General features: G+C 43.4%; 3 protein-coding genes across 3 annotated transcripts; 2 read left to right on the top strand and 1 right to left on the bottom strand.

Annotated features, from left to right (window-relative positions):
* Positions 1 to 4867: 4867 nt before the first annotated feature.
* On the bottom strand, positions 4868 to 7642 carry rps28 (ribosomal protein S28). Its single transcript, XM_008299259.1, has 4 exons — positions 7559 to 7642; positions 7219 to 7266; positions 5781 to 5903; positions 4868 to 4977 (listed from the first exon to the last, which is right to left on the bottom strand). The coding sequence occupies exons 1-3, from the start codon at positions 7595 to 7597 to the stop codon at positions 5781 to 5783; spliced, it is 210 nt and encodes a 69-aa protein (XP_008297481.1). The 5' UTR covers positions 7598 to 7642; the 3' UTR covers positions 4868 to 4977.
* Positions 7643 to 9076: 1434 nt separating this feature from the next.
* On the top strand, positions 9077 to 13680 carry LOC103367587 (potassium voltage-gated channel subfamily V member 2). The gene is made up of 4 exons (XM_008295695.1): positions 9077 to 9615; positions 9732 to 10365; positions 10853 to 10978; positions 13366 to 13680. The coding sequence occupies exons 1-4, from the start codon at positions 9077 to 9079 to the stop codon at positions 13678 to 13680; spliced, it is 1614 nt and encodes a 537-aa protein (XP_008293917.1).
* Positions 13681 to 18025: 4345 nt separating this feature from the next.
* On the top strand, positions 18026 to 18546 carry insl3 (insulin-like 3 (Leydig cell)). Its single transcript, XM_008300393.1, has 2 exons — positions 18026 to 18209; positions 18344 to 18546. The coding sequence occupies exons 1-2, from the start codon at positions 18026 to 18028 to the stop codon at positions 18544 to 18546; spliced, it is 387 nt and encodes a 128-aa protein (XP_008298615.1).
* The last annotated feature ends 911 nt before the right edge of the window (positions 18547 to 19457 follow it).

Raw genomic sequence — 19457 nt, forward strand, 5'->3', positions numbered from 1 at the left:
AGCTTTATAGGAGAATGAGAGAAAGAGAAAGCCACTGATGAAAACAGAAGCTTTTATTAAATCCATGTAGAGTTTGCCAGACGGCCTGTGGGAGAGTCTGGAGCCAACTGGAAGGAGATTCTTTGGTTTTGATGAGACCAAAATTGGGCTGGAGTGGCCGAGTCGGAGTCCAGACCTCAGTCCTGCTGAGAAGTTGTGGCTGGACATAAACAGAGATATTCACTGTTTAACCTCACAGAGCTTTAAGTGTTTTGCAGAGAAGAACGGAGTAAATGCTTTGTTTCTGCTCTTCAGTTTGCACATTTTGTACAGTTAGTTTAGTTTTTTCTTTTTAATAGTATTTAACTTTTTAGCTCTTTCTTGTTGTGATTCTATTCTATTCTATTCTATTCTATTCTATTCTATTCTATTCTATTTTCTACTCTATTTTCTACTGTTTCTAACATTGCAGCCTGCAGATGTGCAAGGCTGACTGGGAGCTGTCCACTGCTGTGACTAAACATGCATCTGCTAAATACTGACTTGTGGGCGTGAATGCAGGCACTCGTTTAACTTTTTATATTTTTAAGTAATTGACATTCAAGAAAAAAAAAAGACTCTTCAATGTCAAAGTGAAACGACATGTCTTTATGTAGAAATGTCGTTTCACTTTGACATTGAAGAGTCTTTTTGTAAATTCTTGTCAACGAAAGTCAACAAAACATGAATTATTTTGACGGTGATTCTTAAAGAAAAGCATAAAGGGTGAAACCTTCCAGGGTGTCCAGTGCAGTGCTGTCTGCTGCCCGCCTGCAGGCTGCAGCCTCCTTGCTGGGACTGACCGTCAGGACATCAGCGGTGCAACTCTCAGACAGACCAGCAGACATGTCGGTGTTTTCTGTGGCTGACTTAGACCTTGGTGGCATGCAGACAAACAAGGTGCGGCCTTGGGGTGGGCTTGTTTCTAACCTGGTGTGTTTCTGCTTCAGACGGAGAGGGGAGGAGGGGGGAGACGGTAAACGTGTAGGGTGGGTGAGGCAGGGGGATGGAGAGGCCTGGAATGACGATGACAGCGGAGGCCAAGGTGACAGCGAGCTGTTTTTGGCCTCAGAGCTGTTGTCGAGCGTCGAGTCGGCTGAATCGCTCTGTGGGAGTCTCTCCTGCTCTGCTCGGCTGCTTTTGTTATATTTTCTGTCCTTCAGATCAAAATGCAGACAGAGTGAAGGCTGTGCAGGACATGTTGGTGCTTTGTGAGCAGCAGAATGTAACTCAGTACATTTACTCAAGTACTGTAAATAAATACAAACTGATGGTACTTTTCTTTCCATGTGGGAGGCTGATGCTGTACTTTTGATTCCTCTGACAGCTTTAGTCACTCTTTAAAAGACAGTTTTTCTTCTCAGTGAGATCTCCAGATGTGAGCTTGGATGTCTGTGATAAACTGAGGGATTAAGTGTTCCTTTGTTGGTTGAGAGAACCGTCCGACTCCGTGGGATAAATAAACTACTTAAAGCTCCTCCTGGATCAACTGTACGACGCACAGATGCTGCAAACAGTCAGCTGGTGAAAAGCTGGACTTTTTAGAAATGTGTGATTTTTGGAGGACAGTGACGGTGAAACGTGATCAGCTCATAGAAGTCGATGCACAGCTGGAGATGAAACTATCCATCAGCACGTGAAGCAGTGAAAAGCCTTAAAGAGCAGCAGTAAAATAAAACACGCACACTCACGCAGCTGGGAGATTTAACTTTTTAGGCCTTTATTGTTTAGGACAGTGAAGAGAGAGACAGGAAAGTGGGGGAGCAGAATGGGGGACGGACCTGCAGCAAAGGGCCCTGAGCGGGATTCGAACCCACGGCTGCTGCATTGGGGACTACAGGCCCTGAACATGGGTCGCCAGCTCAACCGTACAGAATAGCTAAACCCTGACAGGGACCATTTTCCTGCACAATGATCACGTTTACATGATAGTTTAGGTCAGGTTTGCTGATAATAGGGCCCCCCTACAGCTCACCTGGTAGAGCGGGCGGCCCATGAACAGGGGCTGTAGTTCCCCGATGCAGTGGTCGTGAGTTCCAATCCCGCTTACGACCCTTTGCTGCAGGTCTGTCCCCATTCTTCTCCCCCCTTTTCTGTCTCCCTCTACTGCACTAAATAAAGGCAAAAGCCAAAAAAATATATTAAAAAAAAAAAAAAACAAAAAAAAAAGGTTTGCTGATAATACCAAGATACTAAGTCAAGTGTTTGACTGCAGCGTCGGTGTTTTACTTCACTTAGTGTCCATGTGTCTGATGTGCATCTGGGCAGAAGGCTGGTTTGGCTGTAAACATGTTTGGACTCACATGTGGCACTGAAAGGACGATGAACGTGGTTTAACCAGATTCAGGCCCCCATTTCTTCCTGAGATGATGGGAAGATGTTTTCCTGACTCACGATCCTTCTTTCTGCTTCTCTGAGTGCAGCTGTCAAGTGCCAGCATGCTCTTACTTAACAGGTACAGAACTGCCAGGAATTAATTTGTGGCTCGGTGTCAGTTTTGCTCTTCGGTTTTGCGTGCTTGTTGATGCCGTACGGGCTGAAGCCGCAGAAATTCTTCAGAGTTTATAAGCCGTGGGAACTGCAGCGCTGCATGTGGTGGCAAACCGTCTCTGAAGGATGTCCACTGTGAGCAGAGAACTCTGGAGCTGCTTCTGGCACTGATGAGCAGAGATACTAATGATGACAACCAGAGGATAAACACACGTCCACTGGTTGATTGCATCCATTTGCACTCTTTCCCTCACAGTGAAACTCCTCCATATCTTGGTGTCCTGTCGGGTTCGGCCTTTCCTCGGCGGAGTCTGGTGCAGCTTCATACCAGTGGGAGCAGGAGGCAGCGGCTGCATGTGCCACGTGGTTGTGATTTACTGCTTCTGGACACCGTTTGCAAGCCAAAGCAAGCTTCTTTCCAAAAAGCTGAACTGAGCTGCACTGTGATAAACAATTACACAACCACCTCAACGGTCTGTGCGCGCTGTGTTGTCGATGTGGCCAATGAACTGGAACCTAAACTTTTATCTCTTCTTGCTGCTGATTTGAAAGATTTGCCATCATCCGCCGTGTGGCAGGTGTAACTCCTGACCTGTGTATAAAATAAACCCGTTTTCTGTCAGCAGGTCAACTCATAGCTCTGTGCAAAGTAGGTCAAAGTAAAAATATAAGCTCAATAATGTACAGTTTACATACGGCAGCCAATGAGCCTCATGGCAGCACAGAACTCACACTGACCTGCTTTCCTGTTCAAACAGCTCCTTCATGAACCTTCAGCTGGAATTCAGCCAAATACCTTCATGCTAAAAACAACAGGGTCACATGAGCGACTTTTAATATATAGACGTCCCCGTGGAGGGATTCCCAACTGTCCTGCAGGGTGCTGATTTACAGGCTCTGGTATTTCCCCACAAACATTTATCCATGCAGGCCTTTATGGGCCTAAAGTGTGTGATAGTCAGCATTAACATCCCAGGACCACAAGCACTCATGAACTGATTTGACTTTATTTACTGCAGGAAAAAAAGTAGATTTGGGAGACATAAAACATTAAAAAAAAAGAAATATAGTGGAAAGAACTGAAAGAACTCCTGACCAGAGCCATGTTAGTACAGCCAGTACCGTCTTCTGCTCTCAATGTTCAAGATTTATCATAAAATGCAGAAAAAAATCTCGTAAACTGGCACATAAACCGTGTTTGGATCCAGTTTAGGACCAACACTTTGAAATAATAATGGTTTCTGTTATTGATTTATCCAACAGAGGAGAGCTGCTGTAGAGAAGAAAACGTCTGAGTTTAGGAACAGCAGCTGTTTCTGAATATGAGAAGAAAATGTGTGTTTGACTCCACAGGCTGCAGGTTAAAACAGTACCGCATATGACAGACATGATTAAAGTTTAAACTGTAAATGTGTTTTCACATCCAAAATACAAAAGCTGAAGGATTTCTGAGGGACTACATGTAAACTTATTGCTGTGGAACATGTTTGTATGATGCAGGGACGGTGAAGTGGCTTTAAGCTACTCATTTAAAAAGAAAAAGCTCATTTTGGAGGCTTTACAACAGCGAAGCTGTGACTCACTGGAGTGATTTAAATGTACCCAGACTGATGCTGCCCTCTGCTGGACAGGATGCAAACTTCACAACCAGGTAACAGAGTCTTTCCTGAATGCAGAACAAGATGTCAGGTGAACATGTGGAAATTAAGCTGCAAGAATATAAAGAGACGTAACTCTCTTCAGCATTGTCTGTCACTAACTTGTGCTTCTGACCTGCCTACTTAGTAAAGAGTCTTGAAAAGCACTATTTAAGTATTATTATTGATATTTGATCATTTAAAAATGATCTCAGTGGGCAGAAGCTAATGAGGGAACTACTCGTCTTTACAAATTTAATATTCTATAAAAGGAACATTTTTTACTGTGATTATCATTGTGCAGGAATCCTAAACGTTTATCGTATAATACATTCATTAAACAATTAAATTAATACATTCTTTATTCAACAATTTCCCTGAGGTTTGCACCGAAGGGATCAACAAAGTTTTATTCTATCCTATTACAGCCCCAGGATGAAACGGGTGGTTTTTAGAGTTATGCATCTACTTACATTAAAAAGTCGCTAATGAAGATAATTGAAGGTTCTTTATTTTGAACCACTGATAAGTTGGTCAAATGTTCATTATATTCTTTGATTTTTAATTCACACAGCTGCTCAGACACGCTGCTTCTTCACCTCCACCATCAACAACCAGGAACCAGACAGATCCCTGGTGCCGTTGTTCAGGCTGAAGAAATGTTGGGTCATGGTTTTGGTGACGGGGACAAACACTGTTCAGTAAACACAGGACTTCCAAACTCATCTCAATACCCAAATTTATTTCAAAACATCTGAACAAGCAAGATGGAGTCCACTGCAGATGAAACTGACGACATGGCGTTGGACTGGCACCTCAGCTTCAGCGGGCCCTACAGGACAAGAGAGAGGTCCAGTTAAAAAACAACTAGATTCAACTCAACGTGCAAAAACACAAGAGTCAGTTGATGGCTGCTTGGACCTGGATCAGGTGAGTGAACACCCATATTTCTGATGACTAACCCTGAAAAGCACAGCGCTAACCCCACATAAGAACATCTGCAGCTAATTTCACTCAAACTGCGAGTCAGCGGTGCTCAGCTTCTGCTGAATGTAAAAACTAGTTTGGCTTCTGTTAATAAGAACCAGCACCAGGAACGGGTAAAAGGAGCTCCACTGGTGCTGCAGCCTTTAATATTTCAAAAAATTAAGTCACTGACTGTTGATGCTCTGACTATCTATCGAGTTAAAATTCACATCCGCTGTGTGCAACTGTATCATGACACACAACCCCTGTAAACCACACAGTACAGCTCAGAGACCCTGAAACAGTCGTCTCTCTGTGAAGCTCTGGTTCATGCAGACACGTCCTGAGCTCCTGACTCAGCTCTACGGCAGGTTTGTTGTATTGCTGTGTGTTGTAAGCTGTTATGTTTTGTCCACAACCATCTACTAACACTGGAAGAGAGAATATCCTGTTTTATGTAAAACATCCCCACACATGCACTTTAACACCAAACTTATCCTAATGTTTACAGCAGGACTGTACCATTAGACTTTATGTTTCTAGTCATGAGGTATCGACCATTTCATCTAGTTTCCAGGTGGTTTAAAAACCCTGCAGCTCGGCTTCACCCATTCAGCTTCAAGAGGAGGCTTCAGTCCACCTCCAGCACCAGAGGTTCAGTGTGCTCACCTATCGCAGCCTCCTGGCTTCTCTCTCAGACTCCAGAAGTGTCAGCACATCTCCTTCTCTGACTGGGCCTTTCACGTTCCTGATGATGGAGCGGTTGCTGTCGTCCATGAACTCAACACGGACCTGGAGGAGCACAGAGAGGCACACACTGATCACACGACATGATCCGACACTAGTTTGTGTTTCAGTGACTTCTGCTGGTTCACAGGAAGAAACACGACACTACAGCCCACTGATGTTTACACGACTCGGTCACAACTTAACGGCAGTCATGAGGAACTGTGGCCTTTATTAGACTTCATAGCGTTCTGTGTCAACATGCTGAGCATCTACATGCTCAGGTGGCAGCAACCTGTACCATCACTTGTCAACTATAAATATGAGAAGCTCTCAGATTCTGGTGTTGTGCCAAAAAGTGTAAATATGCCGACAGCTTGTTAAACTGCACAGCCCAGTTTATTTATGTCTTAAGCTGCTTTTATATAAATAAATCATAACATGCAAATAGAGCTTCATGTCTGCGGCAATAGAAAGCGTTTCAGTGAAAACGTTTCACGAAACTCAAAACTTGCAACCATAGAAGTGTTTATGATGTTAATGCTGTGGTGAGCGTGCTGTGTGTGTAATATCCTTTAGACTGTAAATCATGTGATGAATTTTAGATATAAAATCAAACAATCTTATGGACTTGACCCTTGAAAATAGAACCCTATGAATTAAAAGCTTTCATTTTGATGCATTAATACCACTTTAGCATCAACATAGGAGCTAAAATCACTTTTTTGTCGAGTGGAAAACTGCCTTAAATGAGTCCAACTGGTTCTTTAAAGCCATTTGAGCCCCTAAAACCACTGGATCGGTTAGAATCCAGGATACAGAGGGGGTAAAGTGATGCAGACACATGAATGTAATTAATTCTGAGGTTGTCCAACACAGACTTCAATCATGTTGATCCCATTTATCTATTATAGACAAACCTTAGATTATTGAAAGGTTGAGATTTACCAATAATTTAAATAACGATGTGATGTCCTGTTTAACTGATGCATTTTCTTTACAGGAGAAAACCTTGAACCCATCAGTTGAATGAGACATGACTACAGATTCAGAATGTGCCACATGCTCACACTGCATGGACGGTGACATGCAGCCTGACTGTACAACAAGAAAGCAGGATTTAAACAAACAAACATACAATAACTTACCGAAAACAGAAGGAGGGGAATAAAAAAGCTTTCACTCATGAAGAGATAAGAGACTGAAGTTCAGAATATCTACATACCTTAAAGACTAAATTCTATTAAAGATATTTACGGCCAACCTATTTTCTGTTTACATCAGAAGTATTCAGTGAACTCAATAAATAGATAAAACAGACAAACAGATCCCCCAGCTCAGTAACTGACTGTACTTCCACACGTTAGCCGTGTTAGCATACCTGTGTACATTGTCCCTGGGAACCGGTCCTTCCGAGAACCTTGGTGACCTGAGAAGAAAACAGCGCACACATTAACACCACAGCCTCAGAGTGAGTGTTTTATATTTGTTAGTGAAAACAGACCACACAGAGCAGTTAGCACCAGGCTAACAGCTAGGCGAGACGTTAGCATGAACGGGCCTCCATGATGGAAGCACGAGAGCCGGACAGCCGTTCGCTAATCGGCGCGAAATAACAAATTTAGCTTCAACGTTTGGGTCCCGTTAGAAACACGAGTTACTCTTGCAGCGGTCTGTCCGCTCGAATGACACTATTTTCACCGTAAAAAACGGTTTCTTACTCTTGCGAGCTTGATCGGCTGCACGCGGCTGGCGTCCATGTTGTCAGGTTAGACCGGAAAGGAAGTCACGTGGTGCCCGGAAAGCTTTTATGGAAACCGAAATCTTTTAGCGTTGTACAATTTAGCATTTTTAGAATTTAATTTAAATAAAATGATGAAGAACTGAGTAGAAATTCGAATAAATAAACAACACATTCAAAAATTAATTAAAAATTGTAAAATAATTTTACATTACTACTTCCCTTTCCGCCGATTGGGAAGTACCATTCACAGAAATTCGGGGGGTAAATCTGGACCAAACCATTATTCATTGTAATTTTATCATGTGCAGTAACTGAGACAGTCGCGTTTGTACCAGGTCCTATCCACTGCAACGAATATAAATGCTAAAAATGAATATGATGCAACAAAATAAAACACAAAATAACATAAAAAGAAAAAGAAAGCATGCTCACAGGAAGTCCAATGAATCCTTGAATTTGTTAGGTTTTCATGTACATGTCTGTAGAGTTGTAACTTTATCTCTAAACTAGTCAGATAAATCTCCAACACCAGGAGTCTTAGTGTTGTCATTCAGATAGAGTTGTATTAATATATATTTATATATAACAGGGTTCTAATCCTTAATTTTAAATTAATCAGATAAATTCACACTATGAATTTACTTAACCTCAGCAGTTAAACTTGTTAAGTTAATTTGCGACACCAGCTGTATTTCAGTACCAGAAAGCAAGTTGGCTCAACAAGTGTGGTTTTAAATGTGCTTTATAAATACTAGTGACTTGACATTTCTCCTGTGTTTCTTATTCACCTTATAGTTCCAAAACGTACCTTTATTCATTTTATTATGATTAGACTTGACTTTATTATGAAGTGGACAGAATATTTATGGTATTGCATTAAAGTAAAGAAATCAATGTTAGGGGCTTTGTTCAGAGGAAGCAATAGGAGATGATGCAGTTACATTTATTCAGAATACAGGGAAAACAGACAAAACCAGATATTAATGTTTGTGTATTTAAATTATAAATCCACGTCTATTTCACACAGTTGAACAAACTTTTAAAAGAACTGCAGGTAGCTTGTGTAATCTGTGTTCATTTATATGAACATGATGAGTGAAAGCCCTTCACAGCCTTGTTAGCAGCGCAACACTGTCATCACACCACTCTCTCCGCCTTTCCGCCTCTCTCTGAACTCAAAGCCTTAAATCACAACACTAATCCTTGTGAACAGTATTTTTAACTTGCGTTGGGACAGAAAGAACAGCAATAGGATTAAAGAATCAGTGAAGAGGCTGAATCCCTAACTCATGCAGTTGATCTTCTTGCACGCCGACTGAAAAGCACGGTAGCTCTTTCGTTAGCTTCACTTCCAACAATTTTTTTTATTTTTGAGAGAAGAGTGTTTTGCACAAATGGAGATCTTGTGGAATATTCCTGTTTCTGGTTGTCATTGACTTTATTCAGGATTGGCACAACGCGTTTCTGTTGGTTTGTCCTCTAAGGAGCTGTCACAATGGATAATATAAAGCCCAGATTGAAAGTGCTGAAGAAGCGTCGCTCCAGTCTTTTTGCTACCATAAAGCGGGAAATCAGCTTTTCACAAAGCGGCGAAGAACAGGAGCAAGAATTTCCTTTTTCACAGGACAGCTCAGTGAGAGCATGGACTTCTATGGACAACCTCGACGCTACTTTTGAGAAAAGCACAAAGAAAAAAGATAAGAAAAAAGGTGCATCAAATCCAAGGAAATCCAACATAGTCAACCTCAATGTGGGTGGAAAGGTGTTTCACATCCCCAAGCACTTGGTCCTCCGATACCCAAAGACCAGGATCGGAGTCCTTGCCCTTTGTGATGATCCAGTTAAGCGTCTGACGCTCTGTGACGATTACAACGTCCAGAACAACGAGTTCTTCTTTGACAGGGACCCCATGTTTTTCCATTACATTTTCCACTTCTACTGCAGTAACGTCCTGTGGGTGATGGACAGTCTCTGTCCTGTCAACTTTGAGGAGGAAATGTCATTCTGGGGGCTGAAGCTGAAGGACACTCCAAGGTGCGCTGTAGATACTTGATAGTCTGTGTTGGCTTTTGCTCTTTGTGTATTTCAAGCTGATTCTGAAAAGCAGCTCTTGTATAAATTGGTAGTGAAACTCTTCTTGTCCTTCTTAGGTGTTGCCGCATTCTGTTTGAGGAAAAGGTGGACGACATCCGGGACCAACTGAAGGTTAACCAGGAGCTAATTGATGAGATTAAGCCTCATCAGGATGACGAGGGCTACAAGACCATGTTTCTTGGAACCTTTCGGAAGGCCCTCTGGGACTTGATGGAGAATCCTTATTCGTCACTCTCAGCCAAAGCCTTTGCCGTGTTCTCCAGTCTTTTTGTGCTCATCTCTATTGTTGCCATGACATTAAATACCGTCAAAGAACTTAGGCAGTACAAACTCGGAGGTAAAACCTACATGGAGTGGATAGAGGTAGCCTCCATTCTCTTCTTCACTTTGGAGTACTTTCTGCGGTTACTCACCACGTCCGACATCAAGCATTTTGTGAAGAGTGCTCTCAACTTTGTTGACGTGGTGGCCGTTATGCCCTACTTCATCCAGATCCTTTTTGAGACGTTTGTTGTAGATTCAGAGGACATCAGCGCACAAGAAGATCTAAAGACGATGGCAAGAGTCAGTAAAGTCAGCAAGGTGCTCAAAGTTGTCAAGCTGATGCGCATCTTCCGGATCCTCAAGCTCGCTCGTCACTCCACAGGCATGAGGGCGTTCGGTTTCACCATCCGCCAGTGCTCCGAGCAGGTATGGAGGAGAGTCACAGAAACACAAAACGCCCCAACTTCCTTTTAGGGGAACAAATCACACTAGATTAGCGCATAGAAAAAATTTCATCGCTGTGAGATGAAAGGTAAAGCCAAACATTCTTAAAGCTTTCCATAGCGTTCCACTGTCATATCTGTCAAAGTAAAAATAGCATTGTTAGCTTAGCTTAGCTTAGCTTAGCTTAGCTTAGCATGAGGTACAAAACAATCGACTTGCAGTTCTAAAGTTCACTTATCAACATTTCTTATTTATTGAATCCGTGCAAAAACCAAAGTATCAGAATGTCAGTTTCAGTCACTTCATGTGCCGAACGTCTGGGTGCAGCAACTCGTCCTCAGATCTGCTGCTGGTTTCACACCCTCATGTTCTTCCCATGGATTGACTCATGATAAAGCCTAAAGTTGTCTTGTGACCTGATGGTGGTCCTGAAGTGATGCAGACTTCTTCCTCTGCTGTCATGCTTCAGGTGTGCTGCCTGTTCCTGTTCATCGCGATGGGCATCTTCACTTTCTCGGCCCTGATGCACTCTGTGGAGGTGGATCAGCCTGGGACCCCTTTCAGCAGCATCCCGGACGCCTGGTGGTGGGCTGCGGTGAGTGGAGGACCGACTCCAGCATCCTGTCCTGTAGAGTTTGTGGGTCTGACTTTTGCTTCCATGAGGTTTAATGCAAAAGAGCCAGAATCGGACAAAACCTGGTGTTTGAACTTGAGCGAATTCAAACTCTGTTAAACCCGACCTGCTTTCTAAGAATTATTCCTTGACTTTGATTGGAAATGTCATAAATAGGCTCAGGCAAAGGTCATAAATTATAGCACAATATATTTGTGGAGTCCATTATGAAGTCTAGCCAAAATGCTGATTAAACCCAATTTAACGGGGCTTCTGAGTTGCCCCACATCTTTTCATTATTAATGGGGTAATTAATGTTTTACAGAATGTAGAGGATGCAGTCAGCTCTTACGGCTGCCGCTCACATTCTTCCGGATCAATTAACGCGGTTCTGAACCTCGGCAAGCTGCTCTTCTTCACGCTGCTGAAGAGAAGCTCGGTCGGGGTTGTGTCAGTTGATCGAGCGGTGGGCGTCTAGGATTAGACCTTTCAGGACTTTTTTTTTTGCTGCCTGGCGAGTCAGAAAGGTGCACGATGCAAAGCAGAGGCACGTTTTTTGTGTGTTTTCGGAGCAACAAACTCATGATTGGGATCGTACTCAGGGGCTCTTATCCAGTCTTGTTGTTTTTATTTGTTTTCCTTTTACTGTACAGTACACAACAAATATAACAACAGCATTAGAACCCTCAACCACCCCCCAGAAAGAGTGTACACATACATACATATACATATCCTTCCCACTGTTGCAGACTGCTTGCGGACTGCTGAAGCTTATAGAGAATCCAAATGTTTTGGATTGTTGGGTGTTTCTGCCTTTGTTAAGCGCTATGAGGTGACTTGTTGTTGTAAATATGTGCTAGACAAATAAAATTGAATTGAACTGAATATGCATATATACATACAGAAATATGTGTACATCATAAAACAAAACAAAAGGGCAGTGTCACCTAGAGCCCATGTATGCAGCGATGTAGACCCACATCAGACCTGTTAAGCTCGTTACAGATTCTTTCCCAGTAATGCAGTAAGAATTACAGGTACAAGTGCAGTTATCATACATCCAAACCACGCATACAAACTGTTAGACATGATGATTAAAGAAAGATAATCAAATCAGAAGTTCTTCCACTGAGTCTGCTGCACTTCCGTCAGACGGTCTTGTTAAATGAATGAGTGGCTGGATGGAGTTAATTTCTCAAGTCACAATGACTCGTTTACAGCTGAGGGACTGTTGTATGTGATTCTGTGGCATTGCTCTACACACAGATCCTGTTCATGGTGTGTGTAGATGTGAAGAACTGGCTGGTGAAGGCCACCGTGCTGTAATGTAATCACAGTTAAAATCCCACTGGCTGGTATTTACCTACTCAGTCACTCATCCTCTGGACTACAACAGAAACTTCTTGCTGTGAGTGACATTTGTAAAAAGAAAAAAGAAAAATCCCTTTTCATGAAGCCCTGAGGACGTCATTGCTCCACGGCTTTGTCCAGATGCTTCCACTGCATCCAGTCCGGACACGGTTACGGCACACATTTTACTTCTTTTTCTTTAATATGCTTCTCTTCATGTACAAATCCAACAAGCAAGCAAGTTTATTTACATCATATATTATCAGACACAGAGATTGTACAAAGGGCTTTACAGGCGGAGCTAAAAAATGAAATAAAATATAACACCGATACAGACAAGCTGAATAAAGTGCTCACTGATATATAGAATAATAAAAACTGAGAGACTAAAACAAGAAAAAAGGCAAGAGATGAGAAAAATAAATGACAAAAATGAATTAAAATGACGTGAACACAAGTTATTTTTAATTTATTTTTGACAAGTACAGACACCAGACTTTATCATAACAGTAATGAACTAAAACCAGTCACACTCACAGGTTTATATGGTGTTGCATTATTCAGCATCGTAACACGAACGTCTTCGCTTCAATGTGCCCACGCAGGCCTCAGGACGCCATCAGCTGCTCTCTCTGGGCTTCATTCAGTCCCGTTTCTGGACCCGGCTCGTATTTATCTGGTGGCAGCTGTGAACTTATATGTGTCTAATCCCCTCTAATACGATGTAATGCGTCTCATTTGTGGCAAGACACAGTGATTACATTCCAGAGATCTAATATGTGGCGCTCCATTCCTGAAGGTCTGTCGGATCCTCTTCATTCTCGTCTTCTGACTGATCAGTAAAAAAAACAACAACAACATTTCAATCTCTGGACTCTCAGGAAGCCACGGCCAGAGAGCACTCTGGGGGATCAGGGGGATGAAGCAGACACTAGGAGAACTGAACCTACTGTGTTCTTGTGTATAAACCTTCTAGATCTAAGAGTTTAGAGCTGACATTGTGTTGTTTCCTCCTCCAGGTGAGCATTTCCACCGTGGGCTACGGCGATGTCGTGCCCATCTCCTATCTCGGCCGCTGCGTCGCTTTCGGCTGCATCTCCTTCGGCATCATCCTCAACGGCATGCCCATCTCGATTCTGTTCAACAAGTTCTCCGACTACTACGCCAAACTGAAGGAGCAGGAGTACAACATCTCAAACACCGAGCGCACCTTCCAGCTCAGAAAACGTCTGCGGCGTAAGTTCGACAGCTGCTTCGAGCCCCAGCCGGAGGACTCGGACGACGAGATCCACTACCGGCCGAGCGGGAGGCACTACTACGACATGGACGAATGAGAGGAGCTGCCTAGATGTGACCTCAGTAACCCTAAATGGCCTTATCACCCTCGGGTCTACAGAGAATACGACCCCCCCATCTGCCTGCAGCCCTGAGCCTATGTGATTCACCATAAACAATCTGAAGGGGTAAATGGAGGCAGCAGCAAGTTGAGATAAGCTCTAAGCCTCGGCTTTGCAGTAGGTGCACGCTACGGGTGATGATGATTCCTCTGTCAAACGGACTAGATGCTGATGCTTGTTATCTGTTTCCAAGAATAGCATCTAGATAAAGAATGAAACGTGCTTTCAATGGAAGTGCTATTAATGAACTATTCTGGACATCTTTCACTTCAAATACTCAGAACAACTAATATTATAACTCGTAAAGTTTGGCCGATGCGAGCTCCCGGTCCTGGTGGACTGTAGTCATATTGCAATTATAGGCGAAAGAAATGTATCAGCAACCTGTCATTTACTTGTATGTGCATCTGAGAAAACAAAACAAAGCATCATCAGTGCAAAGCTCTTCCACGTGCCATGCATTGTCTGTCAGCAGAGTGCTGTTCCTGGTGTGTTCTTTCTGGTTTGTCCGGTCACTCAGCATGTTCCTGACCTAAGTAGAGGAAGCATAGGGGTGTGTCACAAGCCATCAAGAGCCATGGTGTAATTTTGTTGTCAAGGATTACCGGGATTTGCGCCTCCTGCCTGGTCAGACAAGGGTAAAAAGTCAATCATGTACTCGGCTATTTCGGTGGCTCTGAGAATCTGATCAGGTGCAGACAATCAGGTTCTATTTAAATTTTTACAAGCGGCTTTAACGGATGCCGGTTTGTCTCTGGCAGACAATAGGGGGAAGGTTTTTCATTCATACTTACGCCTGGTGCTTATTGTTGTCTCAGTATTTATTGAGGATCTCTGCAGGGAGAGGGAACGTTCTTAACCTCCCGATCTAAGGATCAAGCGTGGCCCGGCCCCGACTGTCCTTGCACTGCGCTGCAAGCTCAGTTTAGCTGTCATGAAACCAGTTCTTGTCTGGGCCACTTGTTGTCCAGAGTTGTGTGAAGCAAATTCATGATCCCCTCCCTCCCAAGTGTATCTAACGGGCCTGCTGGCCACCGGTAGGTTTGTTCTACTAGATCTGCTCTTCGGCTGCACTGGCTTTCAATGAAAGAGAAATCAGTTCTGACACCAGGACCGAGCGCCGATGCACGGTACTGATGACGTGTTGTGCCTCCGATCATGAAACACACCCACTGTGTGCAGCACACCTGGACTTCACCCATATGAAACATGACTAGAGACAGCTGTGAAGGTGTTCAGTGTAATCAGGTGAATCATCAGTAAAACGTCACCAATGTTTCTGTTTCTCTGTTGGAATTGTCTGCAAAGTGCAAATATAAGAATACGAATTTCTGTCCAGGAGTGACGACGCGTTCAGTTCATGTTCACATCATTCTTATAGCAGTGACAGGAGTTGTATTAATAACAGTTCCTAAGGTTTGGATTGAGAAGTCACTGGGTGTCATCACTGGTTTCTATCTGTAGGAACATGCAGAGAAAAGGTGAAAAAAAAGACGAGAATTTGAAGTTGGATTTCATCACATTACATTTCATTAAAAAAAAAAATAAAAATCTTGTGCAAATACAATAAAATATCTATACATATATATATACTTGTGCACCATCACAGCAACATTAAACAAACAAATTCAACTACAGCACAGTTTGGAAAACAGAAAACACAGATTTCTTTTATCATATTATACAAAATGTGCACATTTTCCAGGTCCTTCACTAACGAAGCAAAATCAGCATTTCCTGCTCAGTAAAAACGGGTTTCTTCTGCATGCTGTCAAAACTACGAGCACAGCCACCCACATCTCCTTTAAATAGAAAAAGAAGTTAAGAAAGTTAAAGCCTGTATCTATTAGCAGACTGCTGCCTTGTTGGTCTGAGGGACAATGCTGCCGTCTAATAGTCTTACAGGATCAGCTAATGGGAACGATGCCAGTGGTTTCGTCAGCATCAATTAAAACTCAGGAGAGACTTTGGCTGCCTCACTTGACTCAGTCAGGACTGAATGGACAGGAATAGATCAGTCAGGAGGGATATTAGGGAAAGCCTAATACGCCACCCAGACACAGACGCTTACAGACAGCCTGCACATAAAGAACAGCTAATATTTGATGTTTCTTTCACTTTGCAGAGACAGACCTGCAGTATTTATACGACTGTATCAGTAAAATGGTTGTTCTGCAGCCGGACGGCAGGAGAATGAATCTCAGTCAAGTCAGATTAACAGCACTGCATGAAGTTGTGAAGGCGGACATGTTAGCACACAGCCGGCCAACACTCACTCTCCTTCTACCTCTGTTTGGTCAACTTTAATAGAAACATCAGCCTCTTTAGCTGCTGAATGCTACGTTAACCAGATAACAGCCGCTGACAGAGTCTCTCTGCTGGTTGGTCATCTCACCACGAGGCCGACGGGACGCTCAGCCAAAGGGTTAATGTTTCAGGTCAAACCAAAAAACACTCCATAATGTTAAGACAAAGTGCAAAGTCACATGATTAATGTGTGTTCCTTATTCTCCTGCAGTCATCTGAGCCATTGGTCATCAGAAGAATCAGAATCAGGAGCTTTTTGTGGCTCAGTGAGGTGAATGAGATGGTACACAGCAACAACAAGACAGGAGTAAAAACCTAGATCCATCCATCATCTCTACACCTTAACTCTCACTAGGGTGGTGGGGGGCGGAGCCTATCCCAGCTGACTCAGGGTGAAGGCAGGTTCACCTGGACAGGTAACCAGTCTATCACAGGGCTACACTTAGAGACAGACAACCAAGCACACTCACATTCACACCTACGGACAATTTACAATCACCAATTAACCTCAGCATGTTTCTGGACTGTGGGAGGAAGCCGGAGAACCCGGAGACAACCCACGCTGCACGGGGAAAACATGGAGACTCCATGCAGAAAGATCCTGGGTGTCCTCACCGGGACGCCAACCGGCGACCTTCTAGCTGTGAGGCCACGATGCTAACCACCGAGGCACCTGCAGCCTTGATCTAGATCTGAGAAATTCTAAATAAAACATGTAAAAGAAAAGTATAAAAGTACCACGTAAATAATAAGTACTGTGAAAAGAGACATAAACCAAGTAATAAATGAGGAAACAGTTTAAATGACAGTATTGCACATGTAGTGGTGATGCTCAGAGCAACAGGAATCTGTAGAGGTTTACTGAGTTTATATTAAAATTGACAATTAGAGCAGCTTTAAACTTTCTATTTGTATCAATAAAAACCATCAGAGTGGGAAACTGAAGCATGGAACTCCAGAAATGTTGGTTAATGTGGTGGCTGACCATGGCGTGGATCATCAAACATCATTAAAGGAAACACACAACATAACCACAACACTTACAGCTGGCACTTCCCATGATTCCACTGTGAGGAATCAATGTCTCAGACTCTGATTGGTCTGACTTGTGTGGCATCGCTCTGACCTGACTGGTTCTGAAACGTGACCGAACCACGTCAACATCTCCTTCTGCAGCAGCCGGAGAGTGAGTGAAGGTGAAACGGACCAACATGTGTGGCTGCTGTTGTTGCTCTCAGCTGCGTATCAGTGGTCTCGTCATTAGAGGTTAAAATGCTAATCATAGCCAGGAGTGCATTTCAGACAGTAAAGCTCCACCTTTCATATTTTCCCCAGCGCTGGAATTATGAAACGGTCATCTCTGGCGTGATTACGCAACTGCGGCTGGGCCCGAGGTGACGGTGCGTGTGAATGCTTGCGTCAGTATCCTTGACATGTTTCCCAGTCACACTCTCTTCCAATTAGCTGCCATCCTTCAAGATGTGTTCAGATAAGGTGCAAGAGCAGCTCGTACTCAAGGAAAAGAGTTTCATGACGTGAATTATGATATTCTGACAGTTTTCAGACAAACTTACATGTTGTGAGCGAATAAGAACTATATCAGCTCACTAACAAATCCATCAAGCAACAAACGTAGACTCCTGTTGTTTCCCAGTGAAGCGTCTGCACAAACAGTCCACCAGCACTTGTTGCTGCAACACGTTTAAAGCCGAGCTGTAGATCAGCGTCACAATGTACGCTTTCCTTGTTGTTATCTCAATAACAGCCTTGAGTCTTTGCATCGTTGTCATGCAGAGCTCCAGATCAGGACATGCTTTTCCCTCCACCAAGGCTGAGCAGACATCTCGAGGAATCTGTGGCCTCAGCAGGTTTGAAACACACGCTGACTATATAAACCCCTCATGAAGCACCACCCGACCAACTCCATCGCCTCCTGCCTCTGCCGACTGACCGAGGAGTGCTAACGGGTCCAACCATGTCTGCCGCCAAGTGTCTGGTGTCTCTGATGGTGGTGCTGGTGGCCGCGGTCGGTGCACAGGACAGGATTAAGATGTGTGGGCGAGAACTGATACGTCTGGCCGTCTCGTCCTGCGGTAACTCCCGGCTAAGGAGAAGCATCCCGGACATTGACCTCAGCCAACACCAAGACGCTCCTCTCTGTGAGTACTTTGGGTTTAAGCTTGTTCTTCTTTTTCTGATGCACAGACTGATCTGAGAACGACGCAGAACAGACGATGTTCACGGCATGTTTCCAGAGTTCTGTCTAAAGCCCAGATGCGTTGCCTCTGCACAGGGGAGCTGGACGCCTCCATGGAGGAGCAGCAGGCCCCAGAGACAGTCCACGTCTCTCTGCAGCCTGGCGGGGAGAAGAGTGTCGTCTCCTTGGCTCCTCACTGGTACCACGCGTCCTCTCGGCTCAGACGGGCCGCCGGGAAAATATCTGACATTTGCTGTGAGAGAGGATGCAGCATGAAGGAGCTGATACAGTTCTGCTAGATGCTGAGCTTGGATACGGGACGACTCGAGATACTGTCTTTACATTCTGTTCTGCTGCTGCGAGGGACCTTTCCAATGATGCAATAATCATAAGTGCTTGTTCACGTTTAATGAACGGATCTCAGGCATGTAGGCAGGTTCATGGAGGAACTGAACGCAGTGTTTAGTTTGTAGGAATAAATGTTATTTAACTGCTGCATTAGTGAGCAAACCTCCAAGAAAGCAATAAAGCTTCTGATGATTATTGCAACACGTTGTCTTCTTATAGCTGTTATTATTTCCCGATTTCTGATCAATATAATCAATGCAAGGGGAATCCAGTCATATTTTTTTCTTTTTTTAATGTATTTTCTTTGCATTTGCACCCCTATTGGACAGTCAATACTGAAGACGCCGACAGAAAGCAAAGAGAGATATAAAGTCTATAAAGGTCCCAGAATATCAGAACCAAACCGGTGATATTGGTGTTATAGTGTTAACACTCTGCCTCTTCAATGTCCTCTTTAGTCAAACTTTAGGACCCAGTTTTAAAAGCATTTTCTCTGACATCAAGCTCTGGTGGATTGCTGATACGTGCACATGCAACAGTCCAGGCAGCAACTAAACAAGTGCACAAAACAAGTTCAGGATCAAATAAACAGAAAATGCTCAAAATTAGGACCATGAAGAAACACCGGGATAATAAAATCCTGCATCCTAAGTTTGAATCCTTAATTTCTAAGCCTGATGAATTGAAGTACTTGAGTAAATTGGTGGATAATTTGCTAATTTGCTTGTGTCCTTCTGTTCTGTAACTCGGGTCACACAGTAAGTTGTTTCAGGAGATTATTGACCAAAAATGAACAAAAAACAACAACAACAACAAAAAGCTTTTTTATGGTAAATAAACAGATGTCGAGTAATGCAGCTTG

The sequence above is a fragment of the Stegastes partitus genome, unplaced genomic scaffold (genome assembly GCF_000690725.1).
Source record: "Stegastes partitus isolate 25-593 unplaced genomic scaffold, Stegastes_partitus-1.0.2 Scaffold0, whole genome shotgun sequence".
NCBI classification, from domain to species: domain Eukaryota; kingdom Metazoa; phylum Chordata; class Actinopteri; family Pomacentridae; genus Stegastes; species Stegastes partitus.